At 56.8% G+C, this 19,103-nt stretch overlaps 1 protein-coding gene and 1 long non-coding RNA gene across 2 annotated transcripts in view; both read left to right on the top strand.

Annotated features, from left to right (window-relative positions):
• Positions 1 to 14,854, top strand: part of LOC135405843 (estradiol 17-beta-dehydrogenase 8-like) — a 69,386-nt gene extending 54,532 nt beyond the window's left edge. Inside the window, exon 9 of the mRNA XM_064640430.1 lies at positions 14,256 to 14,854. Coding sequence (XP_064496500.1) covers positions 14,256 to 14,269 — 14 coding nt within the window. The 3' untranslated portion in view covers positions 14,270 to 14,854. The remainder of the gene's footprint in view (positions 1 to 14,255) is intronic.
• LOC135405894 (uncharacterized) lies at positions 12,149 to 13,302 on the top strand. The gene is made up of 3 exons (XR_010426079.1): positions 12,149 to 12,288; positions 12,970 to 13,002; positions 13,121 to 13,302. It is a non-coding gene; the product is annotated as an uncharacterized LOC135405894 (long non-coding RNA).
• Positions 14,855 to 19,103: the final 4,249 nt, after the last annotated feature.

Here is a 19,103-nt window from a genome sequence, read left to right as displayed (position 1 = left end):
CTGTCCTGTTGTCCTGGTTTTGACTGGGATAATGGACTGGTTTACAGTCTCTGCCCACCACAGGGACTGGCCTTGTCTCAGCACAGAATCCTGGAATCATGGACTGGTTTGGGTAGGAAGGGACCTTAAAGCTCATCCCGTGCCACCCCCTTCCATGGGCAGGGACAACTTCCACTAGCCCAGGTTGCTCCAAACCCCGTCCATCCTGGCCTTTGACACTTCCAGGGATGGGGTAGCCACAGCTTCTCAGGGCAACCTGTACCACGGACTTCCCCCCTCACAGGGAAAACTTTCTTCCCAATACCCTCCTAAGCCTGCCCTCTGTCAGTGGGAAGCCATTCCCCCTTCTCCCATCACTACAGGTCCTTGGCCAAAATCCCTCTGCAGCTCTCTGGGAGCCCCTCGAGGCACTGGAAGGGTCTCTAAGGCCTCTCTGGAGCCTTCTCTTCTCCTGGCTAAACAATCCCAATTGTCCCAGCCTGTCCCCAGAGCAGAGGGGCTCCAGCCCTCTGAGCATCTTTGTGGCCTCCTCTGGATCCACTCCAACAGGTCCATTCCTCCTGATCTGGGCCCCCCGAGCTGGAGGCAGCACTGCAGGTGGGGTCTCACCTGAGGGCAGCAGAGGGGCACATTCCCCTCCTCCCCTGCCCCCGGGATGAGCCCGCACACGGGGGGTTTCCGGGCTGGCTCGTGTCCCATTTGTCACCCACCAGCACCCCCAGAGCCCTCTCCCAGCAGGGACTTCCATCCCTTCCTCCCCCAGCCTGCACCGATCCCGGGGGTTGCCCTGACCCGGCTGCACCACCTTGGTCTTGTCCAACCTCAGCAGATTCCCGTGTGTGCCGGGAAACGGGGGGGAAGGGGAATTCACCTGACTCTTGGAGATTTGTTTGTCTGCTGGTGCCCCAGGGAAAAACAAAACCCTGTCAGTCCCATCGAGTCTGTCCCATATTCCACCCAGGAACCCTCCACCAAAGAGATCCACCAGGTGGGGGGAATTCCAGGGCCCTTTTTCAGGGACTGACACGTCACAGTAAAACAGAAAACCCTCCAGTGAATTTTTCCGGAAGCACTTTATAAAGGACTCCCTCCCACAGTCTGTGGAATAACACTCTTTATTAATACAAATTTGCACAGGTTAAAGGTTTGTGGTGGTCAGGGACAGGGTCTGGCTGCAAAAACACACTTTGAACAATGTCAAAATTGTTGTTAAAGCAAAGCAAAGCACAGCCTCTAAACCAAACCAATCCACAAATACATTAGGAAGCAAAAGCCAGCTCTAGTCCTTCCAAGCAGTGACTAACACGCAAAGCTGACACTTCCCACCCAGCACAGGTGTTCCTGAAAGGGAGGAAGGCAGGTTCAACCCCACCATTGATCCCAGCAGTTTCAAGGGAAATCTCCCTCAATTCTTTCCCCATTTCCAACTCTCTTTTATGCTCTTTCTTCAGGTTTAGGAGGAGTTTGATGGCTTCTACTGAGAAGTGCTACAATTGTTTCTGGGTGTCTGGGGAGCTTTGTGGGGCATCGTGACCTTATCCCAGCCAGGAAGCAGCAGCTGGAGTCTCTTTGCTGTCCGGGAAGCAGCAGCTGGTTTTCCTCTCTAATTCCTATTCTATGTTAACTTTTAGCCTTATCTCTCTCTCCACACTCTGGGACCATTTCTCTGGCTTGTCCAGGTCCCCCTGGATGCCATCCCATCCCTCAGGTGTGTCACCTGCCCCACTCAGCTCAGTGTCACAGGCTCAGGGTGCCCTCCATCCCTTGGCCTCCATCACTAAGGAAGATGCCGGATACAGGGGCCAGGAGTGAGGAATTGGAGGGTGTGGAGTCCAGCTGGGGATTCCTTGCTGGGGATAAGGGCACGGACAGCGGGATTGGGAAGGGGGCAGCAGTCCTCAGCCTCTGGAGGTGTCTCCTGCAGAGAGGTAAGGACGGGAATGGCTTTGAGAAAGATCTTGCAAACTCCCAGTGGAGGAGGTGCCCAGGATGAGATGGAATTCCCTATGGTGGAGGCAATCACATGCCCTTGGGTGCAGGGGCTGTAAATGCCCCCTCTGAGCCGTTTCAGCTCCCCTGGGCCCCTCCTCAGTCAACGTTCCTCAATTATCCAACAAACGAGGCACGAAGCAGAAAGGGGCAAAAGAAAAATCTTTCAGGTCACTGCCGGCTCCTTGGGAAAATCCAAGGCAAACAGTCAAGTCATTGAGCTGAGATGTTTTCCCAGCTGCCCCACAATGGTCTCTTGTGTCTGGTCAGGGGCCCGTAAGGATGGAAGGTGTTGCGGAAATGTGGGCAAAGGTGAGTGGAGAATTGAGGCTGTGGCAGGTGCCAGGAGCCCCCGCTCAGTGCCTGTCCTTGATCTGTGCCCACGGGGGTCCCAGCCCAGAGGGGCCTGTGAGGCGGGTGGGGAGGGAGGGAGAGTGGGGCGGGAAGGTGCCATCCTGCTGAGGGCCAGCGCTGGGCCCAGAGATGTGATGTCATATGAGGGATGTGATGTCGCAGAGGAAGATGTGATGGCACAGGAATGATGTGATGTAACTGATGCCTTAAGCCCCCAGTATAGTTTTTATTTTTCTGATTTTTATAAGCTTTTTAAGTTTTATAAGTAGTAGAAGTAGATTTGAAAAGCAGCATCCCTCACTCCCTTTTCCTGCATTACAAGTAGTTTACACATTCCTTAACCCTCTTACCCCATTCTATGCTCCCCATATCAAATCTACCCCTGAATTCAGTGGCAATGTTTAGTCTCTTGTCAAGTCAAGGCCTAGGCTGTTTAGAGAACAGCCATATCAGGGCCTGAACAAGAAAAGAGAGTCAAGAACTAGGTGACTATACACCCTCTGTGCTCTGAAGATGATGAAACTGATGAAGAGATGGTCCCAAAATACACCCCAGACTCAATTCCCAGGGGGTGGACCTGGGGTGGACCAGAGCAAAGGCTACAGTGTGGCCACACTTGGGATTGGACAGACAATATTATAAAATGTACCATCTCGAGCACAACGGCGCCTGTCTTGTAACATCCATTGCCTTGGCACAATTAAACCCTTTCCTTATCTCACTCCTAATTAACTGCTCCTGAGTAATTTCTTTAGCACCAACATTCCACGGCATCACACAGAAGAGGAGGTGATGTCACAGAGGAGGATGTGATGTCACAGGAAAGATGTGATGACACAGGGGAGATGTGATATCATATGACAGATGTGACAACATAGAGGAGGTGTGATGTCACAGAGGAGGTTGTGATGTCACAGGGAAGGATATGACGTCAGAGGAAGGATGTGATTCACAGTGGAGGATGTGATGTCACAAGAGAGGTGATGTCATATGATGGATGTGACGACATAGACCAGCTGTGATGTCACAGAGGAGGATGTGATTTCACTGAGGAAGGATGAGATGTCATGTGGGAGGATGTGATGTCACAGAAAGAATGTGATGTTGTGTGATGGATGTGACGTCACAGAGGAGGATGGGATGTCACAGGAAGGATGTGATGTCACAGTGCAGGATGTGATGTCACAGGAGAGATATGATGTCATATGATGGATGGGACTTCAAAGAGGAGCTGTGATGTCACAGGGAGAATGTGATGTCACAGAGGTAGGATGAGATGTCACAGGGGATTCCAGAGTAACTCGTGGAAATATCCACTGAGGGGTTTTCCCTTTTGCTGTGACGTGTCAGTGCCCAAAAAATGGCCCTGGAATTCCCCCCCACCTGGTGGATCTGTTTGGTGGAGGGTTCCTGGGTGGAATATGGGACAGACTAGATGGGACTGACAGGGTTTTGTTTTTCCCTGGGGCACCAGCAGACAAACAAATCTCCAAGAGTCGGGTGAATTCCCCTTCCCCCCGTTTCCCAGCACACACGGGAATCTGCTGAGGTTGGACAAGACCAAGGTGGTGCAGCCGGGTCAGGGCAACCCCCGGGATCGGTGCAGGCTGGGGGAGGAAGGGATGGAAGTCCCTGCTGGGAGAGGGCTCTGGGGGTGCTGGTGGGTGACAAATGGGACACGAGCCAGCCCAGAAACCCCCCGTGTGCGGGCTCATCCCAGGGGCAGGGGAGGAGGGGAATGTGCCCCTCTGCTGCCCTCAGGTGAGACCCCACCTGCAGTGCTGCCTCCAGCTCAGGGGGCCCTGATCAGGAGGAATGGACCTGTTGGAGTGAATCCAGAGGAGGGCACAAAGGTGTTCTGAGGGCTGGAGCCCCTCTGCTCTGGGGACAGGCTGGGACAATTGGGATTGTTCAGCCTGGAGAAGAGAAGGCTCCAGAGAGGCCTTAGAGCCCCTTCCAGTGCCTCGAGGGGCTCCCAGAGAGCTGCAGAAGGATTTTGGACAAGGAGCTGTAGGGATGGGAGAAGGGGGAATGGCTTCCCACTGACAGAGGGCAGGCTTAGGGGGATATTGGGAAGAAAGTTTTCCCTGTGAGGGGGAGGCCCTGGCACAGGTTGCCTTGAGAAGCTGTGGCTGCTCCATCCCTGGAAATGTCCAAGGCCAGGATGGACGGGGCTTGGAGCAACCTGGGCTAGTGGAAGGTGTCCCTGCCCATGGCAGGGGGTGGCACAGGATGAGCTTTAAGGTCCCTTCCCACCCAAACCAGTCCATGATTCCAGGATTCTGTGCTGAGAAAAGGCCAGTCCCTGTGGTGGGCATTGACTGTAGACCAGTCAATTATCCCAGTCAAAATCAGGACAACAGGACAGACACCTCCTGCTGAGTCTGATTTCCCCCCACCCCGCCCCCCCCCCACCCCGTGCAGCTACTGAGGGACTCTTGGAAGCCGAGGGCACCAGGAAATTGGGAAGTGAGACGTAAATCTGGGGAGAACAGGGCCCCCTTTTCTCCTCCCCTTTCCCTCTGTGACTCAGCTCAACACCTCCCTGCGTGTCACGGCCTGAGGGGAACGGCCAGGCCCCAAATCCATTTGGAACCAGAGGGTGGGAAAAATCCCACTGAATGGACTACAGGAAGAAGAGGAATTTCCCCAGGTGCTCCCAGCCCTGCTCAGGGGGAAGGAAGGAGACAGTCCAGGGGGGATCAGCTGCACCTCAGGCACCCTGCTCACGTCTCTCGTCCATCTCTCTCTCAAACACCAAATTGGGGACATTTCCCTCTTCCAATGAGCTCCTGATTCTATACTTTGCATAGTCCAGAGTGAGTCTGGACCACCCCTTTGGTGTTGAGGGGCTGTAAATGCCTCCTTCTTGAGCGGTTTCACCTCCCCGGAGCCCCTCCTCTGTCAACGTTCCTCAATTCTCCAACAAAGGAGGCATGAAGCAGAAAGGGACAAAAGGAAAATCTTCCAGGTCCCTGCTATCGCCGTCCACGGAAGAAAGAGAGAGAGAGACCTTCGATTGGAGTCGAAGAGCCGAGAGGAGACCCCCCTGGTGTCTATTGGAAAGAGATCCAGCTACAACAATCCAGCTACAGCTGCTGCATGGAAGAAGAGAGACACTGCTGCTCATAAGTGGAAAAGACCTTTTCCTTCTTCCCTTCGGAACTTTTATTGGAGGGAGAAGAGGTTTGATCCAATGAAAATACTGATTTATCATAGGAGAGATAGTTAGGGTTATGTATATGATGTATTATAATATTTATTTGTGTAGTGATTGTAATATAATTCCCTTCATCCCATATTGAGTCTTGCATTGTGTCTGGAAAACAAGTCGCACACTGGGGTGAGATGTGGGAGGGGGCTAGGACTCGGGAATTGGATTTTAGGGGTCTCAGACTCACAGAGGAGGATGTGATGTCACAGGTGAGCTGCGATTTCATAGGGGAGCTGCGATGTCACAGCAAGGATGTGAAGGATGTGATGTCACAGAGGAGGATGTGATGTCACAGAGGACTATGTGATGTCATAGGAGAGATATGATGTCACATGATGGATGCAGCATCATATGGGAGCTGTGATGTCACAGAGAGGATATGATGTCACAGAGGAAGGATGAGATGTCACGATGTCATATGACGGATGTGATGTCACAGAGGAGGGTGTGATGTCACAGAGGAGGATGTGATGTCACAGAGGAGGATGTGATGTCACAAGAAGGATGTGATGTCACAGAAGAGGATGTGGCGTCACAGAGGGATGTGATGTCATAGGAGAGATATGATGTCATGATGGATGCGACGTCATAGACGAACCAATATGTCACAGAAAGAATGTGATGTCACAGGAGGGATTTGATGTCTCCAAAGAAGATGTGATGTCACAGAGGAGGATGTGATGTCACAGTGGATGATCTGATGTCAGAGGAGGATGTGATGTCACAGAAAAGATGTGACGCAACAGACGAGGATGTGATGGCACAGGGATGATGTGATGGCCCTGCCCCTGTCCCAGCTGGGCACACCGTGTCCCCCCGCATCAGCCGGGCCCCGCTCTGCTCAGCTGGCCCAGGCAGGGGGGGCCAGGCACTGGCAGCCCAGCAGGGCTCTGGCTCCACACTGGGCTGGCCCTGGCACACAGCTGCCCCAGTGCCCCTGTCCCCAGGGATGGCCCTGCCCTGCCCTGGGCCCAGCGCTGGCCCTCAGCAGGATGGCACCTTCCCGCCCCACTCTCCCTCCCTCCCCACCCGCCTCACAGGCCCCTCTGGGCTGGGACCCCCGTGGGCACAGATCAAGGACAGGCACTGAGCGGGGGCTCCCGGCACCTGCCACAGCCTCAATTCTCCACTCACCTTTGCCCACATTTCCGCAACACCTTCCATCCTTACGGGCCCCTGACCAGACACAAGAGACCATTGTGGGGCAGCTGGGAAAACATCTCAGCTGAATGACTTGACTATTTGCCTTGCATTTTCCCCAGGAGCCGGCAGTGACCTGGAAGATTTTCCTTTTGCTCTTTTCTGCTTCCTGCCTCGTTTGTTGGATAATTGAGGAATGTTGACTGAGGAGGGGCCCAGGGGAAGTGAAGCTGCTCAAGAAGGAGGCATTTACAGCCCCTCAATACCAAAGGTCCCACTCTGGACCATCCAAATTGTGGGAGCAGCAGCTCATTGGAAGAGGGAAATGTCCCCAGTTTGGTGTTTGAGAGAGAGATGGACGAGAGACGTGAGCAGGGTGCCTGAGGTGCAGCTGATCCCCCCTGGACTGTCTCCTTCCTTCCCCCTGAGCAGGGCTGGGAGCACCTGGGGAAATTCCTCTTGTTCCTGCAGTCCCTGCTGTGGGATTTTTCCCACCCTCTGGTTCCAAATGGATTTGGGGCCTGGCTGTTCTCCTCAGGCCGTGACCCGCAGGGAGGTGTTGCAGTGACTCACAGAGGGAAAGGGGGGGAGAAAAGGGGGCCTTGTTCTCCCCACATTTAAGTCTCTCTTCCCAATTTCCTGGTGCCCTTGTATTTCCAGAGGCCCTCAGTAGATGCACGAGGAGGGGGGGGGGATCAGACTCAGCAGGAGGTCTCTGTCCTGTTGTCCTGGTTTTGACTTGGATAATGGACTGGTTTACAGTCACTGCCCACCACAGGGACTTGTCTCAGCACAGAATCCTGGAATCATGGATTGGTTTGGGTGGGAAGGGACCTTAAAGCTCATCCTGTGCCACCCACTGCCATGGGCAGGGACACCTTCCACTAGCCCAGGTTGCTCCAAGCCCCGTCCATCCTGGCCTTGGACACTTCCAAGGATGGGGCAGCCACAGCTTCTCAGGGCAACCTGTGCCAGGGCCTCCCCCTCACAGGGAAAACTTTCTTCCCAATACCCCTCAAAGCCTGCCCTCTGTCAGTGGGAAGCCATTCCCCCTTCTCCCATCCCTACAGCTCCTTGTCCAAAATCCTTCTGCAGCTCTCTGGGAGCCCCTCGAGGCACTGGAAGGGTCTCTAAGGCCTCTCTGGAGCCTTCCCTTCTCCAGGCTGAACAATCCCAATTGTCCCAGCCTGTCCCCAGAGCAGAGGGGCTCCAGCCCTCTGAGCATCTTTGTGGCCTCCTCTGGATCCACTCCAACAGGTCCATTCCTCCTGATCAGGGCCCCCGAGCTGGAGGCAGCACTGCAGGTGGGGTCTCACCTGAGGGCAGCAGAGGGGCACATTCCCCTCCTCCCCTGCCCCCGGGATGAGCCCTGCACACGGGGGGTTTCCGGGCTGGCTCATGTCCCATTTGTCACCCACCAGAACCCCCAGAGCCCTCTCCCAGCAGGGACTTCCATCCCTTCCTTCCCCAGCCTGCACCGATCCCGGGGGTTGCCCTGACCCGGCTGCACCACCTTGGTCTTGTCCAACCTCAGCAGATTCCCGTGTGTGCCGGGAAACGGGGGGAAGGGGAATTCAACCGACTCTTGGAGATTTGTTTGTCTGGTGGTGCCCCAGGGAAAAACAACACCCTGTCAGTCCCATCTAGTCTGTCCCATATTCCACCCAGGAACCCTCCACCAAACAGATCCACCAGGTGGGGGGAATTCCAGGGCCCTTTTTCGGGCACTGACACGTCACAGCACAAGGAAAACCCCTCAGTGGATATTTCCACCTGTTACTCCAGCTTTGACAAAAGGACTCCCTCCAACACTCTGCAGAATAACACTATTAATACAAATTGGCACAGGTTAAAGGTTCATGGTGGTCAGGGACAGGGTCTGGCTGCAAAACCACACTTTGAACAGCGTCAAAATTGTTGTTAAAGGAACGCAAAGCACAACCTCTACACCAATCCAATCCACAACTACATTAGGAAGCAAAAGCCAGCTCTAGTCCTTCCAAGCAGTGACTAACACACAGAGCTGACACTTCCTACCCAGCACAGGCCTCCCTGAGGGGGAGGAAGGCAGGTTCAACCCCTCCGTTGATCCCAGAAATTTCACTGGAAATCTCTCTCCCGTTCTTTCCCCATTTCCGACTATCTCTTATGCTCTTTCTTCGGGTTTAGGAGGAGTTTGAGGGTTTCTAATGAGAAGTGCTACAATTGTTTCTGGGTGCCTGGGGAGCTTTGTGGGGCATCGTGACCTTATCCCAGCCAGGAAGCAGCAGCTGGAGTCTCTTTGCTGTCCGGGAAGCAGCAGCTGGTTTTCCTCTCTAATTCCTATTCTATGTTAACTTTTAGCCTTATCTCTCTCTCCACACTCTGGGACCATTTCTCTGGCTTGTCCAGGTCCCCCTGGATGCCATCCCATCCCTCAGGTGTGTCACCTGCCCCGCTCAGCTCAGTGTCACGGGCTCAGGGTGCCCTCCATCCCTTGGCCTCCATCATTAAGGAAGATGCCGGACACTGGGGCCAGGAGTGAGGAATTGGAGGGTGTGGAGTCCAGCTGGGGATTCCTTGCTGGGGATAAGGGCACGGACAGCGGGATTGGGAAGGGGGCAGCAGTCCTCAGCCTCTGGAGGTGTCTCCTGCAGAGAGGGAAGCACAGGAATGGCTTTAAGAAAGATCTTGCAAACTCCCAGTGAAGGAGGTGCCCAGGATGAGATGGAATTCCCTGTGCTGGAGGCAATCACATCCCCTTGGGGTGCAGGGGCTGTAAATTTCTCCTTCTTGAGCAGCTTCACCTCCCCTGGGCCCCTCCTCAGTCAACGTTCCTCAATTATCCAACAAATGAGGCACGAAGCAGAAAGGGGCAAAAGGAAAATCTTCCAGGTCACTGCTGGCTCCTGGGGAAAATGCAAGGCAAACAGTCAAGTCATTGAGCTGAGATGTTTTCCCAGCTGCCCCACAATGGTCTCTTGTGTCTGGTCAGGGACCCGTAAGGATGGAAGGTGTTGCAGAACTGTGGGCAAAGGTGAGTGGAGAATTGAGACTGTGGCAGGTGCCGGGAGCCCCCGCTCAGTGCCTGTCCTTGATCTGTGCCCACGGGGGTCCCAGTCCAGAGGGGCCTGTGAGGCGGGTGGGGAGGGAGGGAGAGTGGGGTGGGAAGGTGCCATCCTGCTGAGGGCCAGCGCTGGGCCCAGAGATGTGATGTCATATGAGGGATGTGATGTCACAGAGGAGGATGTGATGTCATATGATGGATGTGATGTCACTGGAGAGATGTGATGTCATAGGTGAGATGTGATGTTATATGATGGATGTGATATCACAGAAAGAATGTGATGTCACAGGGGAGATGTGATGTCATAGGAGAGATCTGATGGTACAGAGGAGGATGTGATGTCACAGAAGAAGGAGGAGATATCATAGGAAGGATGTGATGTCATCTGATGAATGTGATGTCATAGGAAGGATGTGATGTCACAGAAGAGGATGTGATGTCACTGGAGAGATATGATGTCACATGATGGATGGGACTTCATAGAAGAGCTGTGATGTCACAGGGAGGATGTGATGACACAGGAAGGATGTTATATCATATGATGGATGTGATGTCATATAAAGGACATGATGTCACGGGGAGGATGTGATATCACGTGGAGGATGTGATGTCACAAAGGAAGGATGTCATGCACAGGATGTGTTCTCACAGGAAGGATATGTTGTCAAAGGATAGATATAATGTCATATGATGGATGCAACATCCTAGAGGAGCTGTGATGTAACAGAGGAAGGATGTGATGTCACAGAGAAGGATGTGATGTCACAGAGGAAGGATGTGATGTCACAGGTGAGATGTGATGCCATACTATTGATGGGACGTCATAGAAAAGCTGTGATGTCACAGAGGAGGATGTGATGTCACAGAGGAGGATGTGATGTCACGGGGAAGGATATGATGTCAGAGGAAAGATGTGATGTCACAGATGAAGGATATGATGTCATAAGGGAGATGTGATGACATACGATGACTGTGATGTCACGAGGAGGATGTGATCTCACTGGAAGGATGTGATGTGATATGACAGATGCGACATCATAGAGAAGGTGTGATATCAAAAGTAGGATGTGATGTCAGAGGAGAGATGTGATGTCATATGATGGATGTGATGTCATAGAGGAGGATGTGATGTTATATGATGGATGTGATGTCACAGAAAAGGTTGTGATGTCAGAGAGGAGGATGTGATGTCCCACAGGAGGGACTGCAGGAACAAGAGGAATTTCCCCAGGTGTTCCCAGCCCTGCTCAGGGGGAAGGAAGGAGACAGTCCAGGGGGGATCAGCTGCACCTCAGGCACCCTGGTCTCGTTTCTCATCCATCTCTCTCTCAAACACCAAACTGGGGACATTTCCCTCTTCCAATGAGCTGCTGATGCCACAATTTGGATGGTCCAGAGTGGGACCTTTGGTGTTGAGGGGCTGTAAATGTCTCCTTCTTGAGCAGCTTCACCTCCCCTGGGCCCCTCCTCAGTCAACGTTCCTCAATTATCCAACAAACGAGGCACAAAGCAGAAAGGGGCAAAAGGAAAATCTTCCAGGTCACTGCCGGCTCCTGGGGAAAATGCAAGGCAAATAGTCAAGTCATTGAGCTGAGATGTTTTCCCAGCTGGCCCACAATGGTCTCTTGTGTCTGGTCAGGGGCCCGTAAGGATGGAAGGTGTTGTGGAAATGTGGGCAAAGGTGAGTGGAGAATTGAGGCTGTGGCAGGTGCCGGGAGCCCCCGTTCAGTGCCTGTCCTTGATCTGTGCCAACGGGGGTCCCAGCCCAGAGGGGCCTGTGAGGTGGGTGGGGAGGGAGGGAGAGTGGGGCGGGAAGGTGCCATCCTGCTGAGGGCCAGCGCTGGGCCCAGGGCAGGGCAGGGCCATCCCTGGGGACAGGGGCACTGGGGCTGTGCCCATTGCCCGTCAGCCCCTTTATCTCCCAGCTCCCTGTTTCCCTGATCCCGGGGTCCTGGTGCCCCAAGAAGGGGGTCACTGCCAGCCCTGCGTTCAGCCAAGGGGTTGGAGTGGGAACAGGGACAACTGTGCTCAGAAACACCGCGTTTGGGGCTGGGCTGAGCTCTGGGGTGTCCCAGAGGGAAAGCTCTGGGAAGGGATGGGCAGGAGGACATGGGTGGATCAGGGTTTGGGGGCCGTTGGTGGATGGATTGTGTTGTGTGGGATTGTCCCCACAGGGTATGCAGCTGCTTTCAGCTCCCTGTCCACCCCCTTGGCACCCCCAGGGGCCTGGGCCCTTCCAGGGGCAGCTGCCCCATGCAGGAAGCTGGAGGGATGCCGGGGAAGGTGGCTGGATGGGTGCCGCAGGCGGGATGGACTCTGTGCCAGGGCTGGGCTTGTGGCCAGGGCTGGGGGCTGTGCCCAGCCGGGCTTTGCCCCGGGGGCTCTTGGGGAAGGGGGCAGGGAGGAGTCCCGGCAGGGATAAATGTGCTCCTGCCCTTGTGCAGCCTCAGCCAGCGCTGCCCAGGCCCAGAGGAAGATGAAGGTCGCTGTGCTCAGCGTGGCCCTGCTCTTCACCATCCTGCTGAGCCCCCCGGCAGATGCCAAGGTGAGGCCCCCATGCCACGGCCATGGGCTCAGGGATGGGCCCCTTCCCAATCCAGGGGCTCCCCCAGAACTCCCAAGCACCCCCAGTCCCGGGTCAGGCCACTTTCTTCTGGCCACAATTCCCTCTCTCCTTCCCCTTCCCACAATTCAGCTCCTGCTGCTGCAGCTCCGCTTCCTCACGGGATGCTTGCACCCGGCTCCGTCCTGGCACAGTCCCAACGCTTCCTGCTCTTTCTGACCCCAAATCCCACCTTTTTGGGCCTCCCCATCCCATCCTCTTGGTCCCCTGGGGCATATCCCCACCATCTCCTCTCTTTTCCAGCCAAGGCAAAGGCCCAACCCAAACTGGGTGGAACTGGGCCAAGCCCCACTGGAGTCCAAGGAAAACAAACAGGCCCAAGCTCCACCCTGGGCTCAAGTGGGACAAGGCCTGGCCAGGCTGAAGTGGCACCAACTGGGAAATGCCCTGCCATGGCCCCTTCCCAGGGCCTTTCCTCCAGGCTCTGCCCTCAATGCCTTGCCTTTCCCCCTGCACTGGTGTCCCCAACTTGCCTGGGAGCCGCAATCCCAAAGAGCCCCGCTCAGCCCGGGGGGCAGCCGGGGCTGGAGGGGGTGGGGACACCTGTGTCCCCCCCAGCCCCACAAGGCCAACCCCAACCAAGCCTTTGCTCTCCTCCTGCAGCCCATTGAGGTCGACGGCGTCCAATGTGGGGAGGTAAGTCTGGGAGTTGGGGGGCACCCAGTGTGGGAAGTGGGGGCACTTTGGGCCCCCCATCCCTTCCTGGCACTGGGGACACCGCAGTGACCAGTGACGTCTCCTTGTCTCTCTACAGGCAGGCGGGATCGGCGGCCCGGTGGGTACCAGGGCTTGTGCTGGGCCCAGACCCTCCCCTCTGGTGGCCACCACCCTCCAGGCCATCCCAGTGCTCCCCAGTCCACCCCAGTGTGCACCGGGGAGGCCCTTCCTCAGGGCCCCCACTCTATTCCCACACACCCCAGTCCACCCCACCACACACACACACAGGCCATCATTCCCACACCATTTCTTCCCTTCTTTCTCCTCTAATCCTTTCCCTTTCCCATTTGCCATGACACTCGTGTCCAGAAATCCCCTTCCTTGACACCTCAGTCCCAAACCCCCTCCCAGTCCCTTCCAGTTTTCTCCCCTTCCCCATTTCTCCTGCCCCCACCCCTGCCCTGCTTCATTCCCTGTTTCCCCTCCACTGGAATCCCTTTCTCCTTCCCTGCATCCCCCACAGTCCCATCCCTTCCACACCCCAATGCCCATCCTGTGGGATCCCAAATTCCCCCCACTTCACCCTCTTTGGGTCCCCTCCTCCTCCACCCTCCCTGCAGGCCCTGAATTCCCCTGGCTCTCCTTGTCTCCATCCTCACCCTGGGCCCTGCAGGAACAGGGATCCCAATGGGAAACTGGGTGCAGTGGGGCTGGGGGAGCAGAAGGGCTTTTCCCCCTCAGACCAGGGGCCAACCATGGGCTGGGGGGTCTGGGGACACCCATGTCCCTCCCCCAGCCCCACAGGGGCCAATCCTGCTTAAACCTTTGCTCTCCTTCCCCAGCCAATCTCGGGACAAGGAGGAGGTGGATGTGTTGGGGTAAGTTCTGGAGTTGAGATGTCCCCAGTGTGGGAAATGGGTGGAAATGTAGTCCCCCCATCCCTCCTTGGCCTGGGGACACCCCAGTGACCGGTGACACCTCACACTCTCTCTCCAGGGAGGCATGAGCATCGGTCGAGTGAAGAGGTCTGAGGTGGGTACCCCGAGTTCTGCTGGGCCCAGACCCTCCCCTCTCATGGCCACGACCCTCCCCAGAATCCCAATGTGTCCCAGTCCGGCCCAGTGTGCCCCAGTACATCCCAGTGTGTCCCAGTCCAGCCCAGTGTGTCCCAGTACAGCCCAGTGTCTCTCAGAACCAGCCCAGTGTGTCTCTAACCCTGTCTTTGTCCCCAGCCCCCCGTGGCTGACCAGGTGGAGCTGATGCGCCAGTGACGCTCGGCTGCCTCTCTGCATGTCCAGGTGAGAAATATGGGAGGCTCCTCAGCCCCCCAAAGGAGCCTGGCAGGGCCCTGGGGGGTCCCTGAGCCCTCTGCAGTGGGCAGAGCTTGGGGACAGCAGAGGGACACGCAGGGGGCTGTCCCTGCTCCGTGTCCCGGGGCAGCTGGACAGAGCTGCCCCCAAGCCTTGCCTTGCACTGGGGGCTCTGCAGACCCCCAGGCTCACCGGGAGGGCAGGGAGGGGCTCGGGGAGGTGTCAGAGCATCCCGGGCTCAGGGGCTCTGGGGCCACATGGATCTCAGCATCCAATTCCCTTCTCCTGCCCCAGCTCCCTGCAGACAGATGGGGTGGGGACAAGGCCCCTGCCATGTCCCTGTGGACACCGGGGGTGACGTTTGGGGCTCTGTCTTTCAGGACTGGAAGTGGTGGTGACACCCGTGTCCTGGCCCCCTCCAGCGGCATGAGGAGATGATCATCCCTGGAGGACCCCCCTGATCCCCTGGGTGCCCTGGCAATTCCCCTGCAAGAATCAATAAACCCCTGCAGCAAAACAAATGCTCTGTGTCTGTCTGTGGGTGTGTTCCCACATCCATGGGAGCCTTCCCGTGTCCATGTGTGTTCCCAGGGCCCCTGGGGCACCCAGTGGTTTGGGGGCACAGCAGGAAACAGGGTCTGACTGGGGCTGTCCAAGCACCGTCCCCAAGGAGCACAGCTTGGTGTTGGGGCAGGGGAGGGTCAGGGACAATCAGCCAAGGCCCCTCAGTCCTTCCCTGTGCTCTGGGAGGGATGGGAAAGGGGATCAAAGGAGCCAGCGGGTGTCAAATGCCCCCAGATGTCAAGGGCCAGGCTCGGGGCTGAAGGGATGGAGAGCAGCCCTGCATCCAAGGCCATGGGGATAGTGGGGGATGAAAAGCAGGATGGGAGCCAGCAATGGGAGCTCACAGCCCACAACCCCCCGTGTCCTGGGCTCATCCCACAGCGTGGGCAGCAGGGCAGGGGGGTTCTGCACCTCTGCTCCGCTCAGCTGAGACCCCCCTGCAGTGCTGCCTCCAGCTCTGGGCTCCTCTGGCTGTCTGCAACGCACCAGCCCGCAATGGCAATGGCTTGGGGGGATTCCCCTGCCAGCCCTGGCATCTCCTGCAGCTCCATGGGCTCCTCAGCACAGCAAAGACACGCACCTCTTGGGGCACTTCCAGAGGAGGCCACCAAGGGCATCACAGGGCTGCAGCACCTCTCGCATGGAGACAGGCTGAGAGAGTGGGGGCTCTTCAGCCTGCAGAAGAAAAGGCTGTGGGGAGACCTCCTTGGGGCCTTCCAGTACTTCAAGGCAGCTTTTTAGAGACATGTGGGCAAAGGGTTCAGTAGGGCCTGTCACAGTAGGACAGGCAGTGAGGGAATTAAACTAAAAGAGGGGAGGTTCAAACTAGAGAGAGGGAAGAAACATTTGATGATGAGAATGAAACACTGGAACACATTTGCAGGGAGGTGGTGGATGCCCCATCCCTGCAAACATTCAAGGCCAGGTTGGATGGGGCTCTGAGCAAGGTGATCTTGGAAAGATGTCTCTGCTCCCCCTCCAGGAGATCCCCCGCCCTGTGCTCTTGGCTACCAGAGTTATGGGCAGCTCTCAAAGGATGCAAGTGCCCAGAGAGCAGAGGGAACACACAGGACCTCTGTTAGCAGGGACATCTTCAGGTGAGATGGGAATAGTTTGGATCAACACGCTCAGGCTCTGCTGTTTTGCCTCTCTGTGGTTGCACAGAACTGTGGGAAGAGACCGATAACCACGAGGTGCCCCAGTGTCACAGGGTGCCTTTGGGTCCCTGGGGCCCTGCATTGTCACAGCTCCTCCTTGCCATCAAGAGGCCAGGAAGTGTCCGAGGTGCCCCGGGGCACCAGGAGGTCCCGCAGGGTCAAGGGGCAGCCTTGATTCCATGTGTCCCTGGAGTGTCCCAATGTCCCCATGGCTCCAGGAGGCCCCGCTGTGCCACAGAGGAGCAGCCTTGGGCCGATATCAAAGGACCCCAAAGCGATGTCGCTGTGAACTCTTGAGGGCTGGAAGGAGCCGGGGAGACCCGAAGGCCAAAAAGAGCCGGGCAGAGCCGAAGGCCAAGCCGTGCCCCGGAGCCAGGCAGAGCTGAGAAACAAAAGGAGCCGGGAAGACCTGGCAACACCATCCCGCCCCGGCCCCGCATTTCAGGATCAAGAAATAGGTTTGTCCAAAAGCAGGTGGGGTGGTGGGAAGGGGCAGAGGCAGCAGAGCCCAGCGCAAAGCGAGCAGCTCCAGGCACGGCTTCTCCCGCCCGCCGGGAGAGCGCAGGGGCAGGAGCCCTTTGCCGGGTCTGGCTCCCGGCGCTGCCGGCGCTCGGCGGCTTTGGGGTTTGGCTTTGGGGTGTGACGGGAGGAATTATTGCTGTGGTGGTGGGTGGCAGAGGGGCTGAAGGACTGGGCACGAGAGGGATGCCTGTCCCCTCCAGGGCCAAGTGCACAGACAGGGATCAGGTGTTCCCGCTGGGCTCAGACACCAGGTCTGTCCAGCAGCACCCAGGGAAGGGAGGGAGGATCATCGTGCTCCGTTCCATCACTGTCACCAGGTCCAGTCACAGGGCACAGACAGCAGGTGTGGTGGGTTGGCCCTGCCTGGACACCAGGGACCTCCTAAAGCCGCTCTCTCACTCCCCTCTGCAACTGGACAGAGAAGAGAAAAAATCAGCCATGGATTCATTCATGAGCCAAGAGCTGGCAGAGGTCACTTCCTGATCACCTTCACGGGCAAAACAGACTCCAAGGGGGGATATGAACTGATGCAGAAAAACCTTGGAATAACAGAACTGCTCAGAGACTTGGCATCTTTAAGCAGCAAGGTATTTGTTTCTTCAGCATTGGGAGCAAGGCAGCTCCCTGACCTTCCTGGCGTTGTGGAAGACCCCCCTCCTCTGCAGGATCCAGGCTGGGGGTGGGGGGGTTTGGGAGGGCTGAGGGATCTCGGGAGGGGGGAGGGGTGGGGGTCCCAGCGGTGGTTTTTGGGTCCCAGGGGTGGTTGGGGGGTCCTGGGGGTTGTTTGGGGGATATTTTGGGGGTCCCCCTGAGCTTTCTGGTGTTGTGGAAGACCCCCCTCCTCTGCAGGATCCAGGCTGGAGGTGGGGGGGTTTGGGGGTCCCTGGTGGATGTTGGGGGTCCCAGGGGGATCAGGTTAGTTTGAGGGTCCCAGGGGTGGTTTGGGGCTCCTGGGGGAGTTCAGGGGGTGTTTTTGGTGGTCCTCCTGACCTTCCTGGCATTGTGTAAGACCCCCCTTCTCTGAAGGATACAAGATGAGGGTGGAGGTGACTGGGGGTCCCTGGTGGATGTTGGGGGTCCCGGGGGGGTTGGGGGTCCCAGGAGAGGTTTGGGCATGCCGGGGGCAGTTTGGGGGTCCCAAGGGGGGTTTGGGGGGATATTTTTGGGGTTCCCTGACCATTCCAGGCTGGGCACTTTTAACCGTGGCACAGGCGGGGAGGGGGGAGCGCCGAGGGGGGTCCCCGTAACCCCCCAGGGCCAGCGAGGAGCTCTACTGCGGGTTCAGGGTGTCGATCTGCACCTGGGTGATGTCACCGTGACGTCACCGTGATGCCACTGACAACCATGGTGATGTCATTGACACACGGAGTGATGTCATCACACAGCTACCCCCCAAAGTCAGTGCATTCCCCTGTGATGTCACTATGTTCCCCTGTGACATCAGCACATTCTCCTGTGACATCACCATGTTCCCCTGTGACATCACCAAGTTTCCTATGACATCTGTGTTCCCCTATGACATCACCACATTCCCCCATGACATCGCCACCTTCCCCATGGCATCACTATGCCCCCTGTGACATCACCATGGTCCCCTGTGACATCCCCACAGTCCCCTATGACATCGCTACAGTCCCTATGACACCACCACATTCCCCTGTGACATCACCATGGTCCCCTGTGATGTCACCATGTTCCTCTAGGACATCACCATGGTCCCCAATGACATCATCCTGCCCCTATGACATCACTGTGCCTCCTATGGCATCACTACGTTTCCCTATGGCATCACCACATCCTCTATGACATCACCATGCTCCCTATGACATCACCATGTTCCCCTATGACATCAGTGCGTTTCTCTATGATATCACCATGCATCTATGACCTCACCATGGCCCCATGACATCACCACATTCCCCTGTGACATCACCACATGCCCTATGACATCACCACGCTCCCCTGTGACATCACCATGCTCCCCTGTGACGTCACCAGGGAGGGGTACGTGGAAGAGGCGGTTGGGGGGAGGGGCTGCCCCATGACCACCAGCCCGTGGTTGTAGCTGGAAAGCCTGGAGGCCGTTCTGTTCCCGTTGGACAGCAGGATGTTCTTCCCGTGGCACCCCAGGAACGTGGGGGGGCACAGCGGAGGTCACGGGGGGGTCACAGTTGGCGAGGGGTCCACTCACTGCCCTCCCAGTTCCTCCCAGTGCCTCCCAGTCCCACTCAGTGCCCCCCAGTCCCTCACAGTGCCCCCCAATTGCTCCCAGTCCCCTCCCAATCAAACACGGGTCCTCCCAGTTTGTCCCACTCATTCCCTTCCCAGTCTGCCCCAGTCCTTCCCAATCTTCCCCCAGTCCCTCCCAGTTCCCCCCAGTTGCTCCCAATCCCCTCCCAGTCCCCCTCAGTTCCTCTTCATCCCTCCCAGTCCCTCCCAATCCTCCCCAGTTTCCTCTAGTCTCACCCAGGCCCTTCAAGTCACTTCCCAGTCCCTCCATATCTCTCCCAGTCTCCCCAATCCCCCC

This window comes from Pseudopipra pipra, chromosome W (genome assembly GCF_036250125.1).
Source record: "Pseudopipra pipra isolate bDixPip1 chromosome W, bDixPip1.hap1, whole genome shotgun sequence".
NCBI lineage: Eukaryota > Metazoa > Chordata > Aves > Passeriformes > Pipridae > Pseudopipra > Pseudopipra pipra.
Note: the sequence above shows the minus strand (reverse complement) of the source record. Positions and strands in the feature narration are given on the sequence as shown.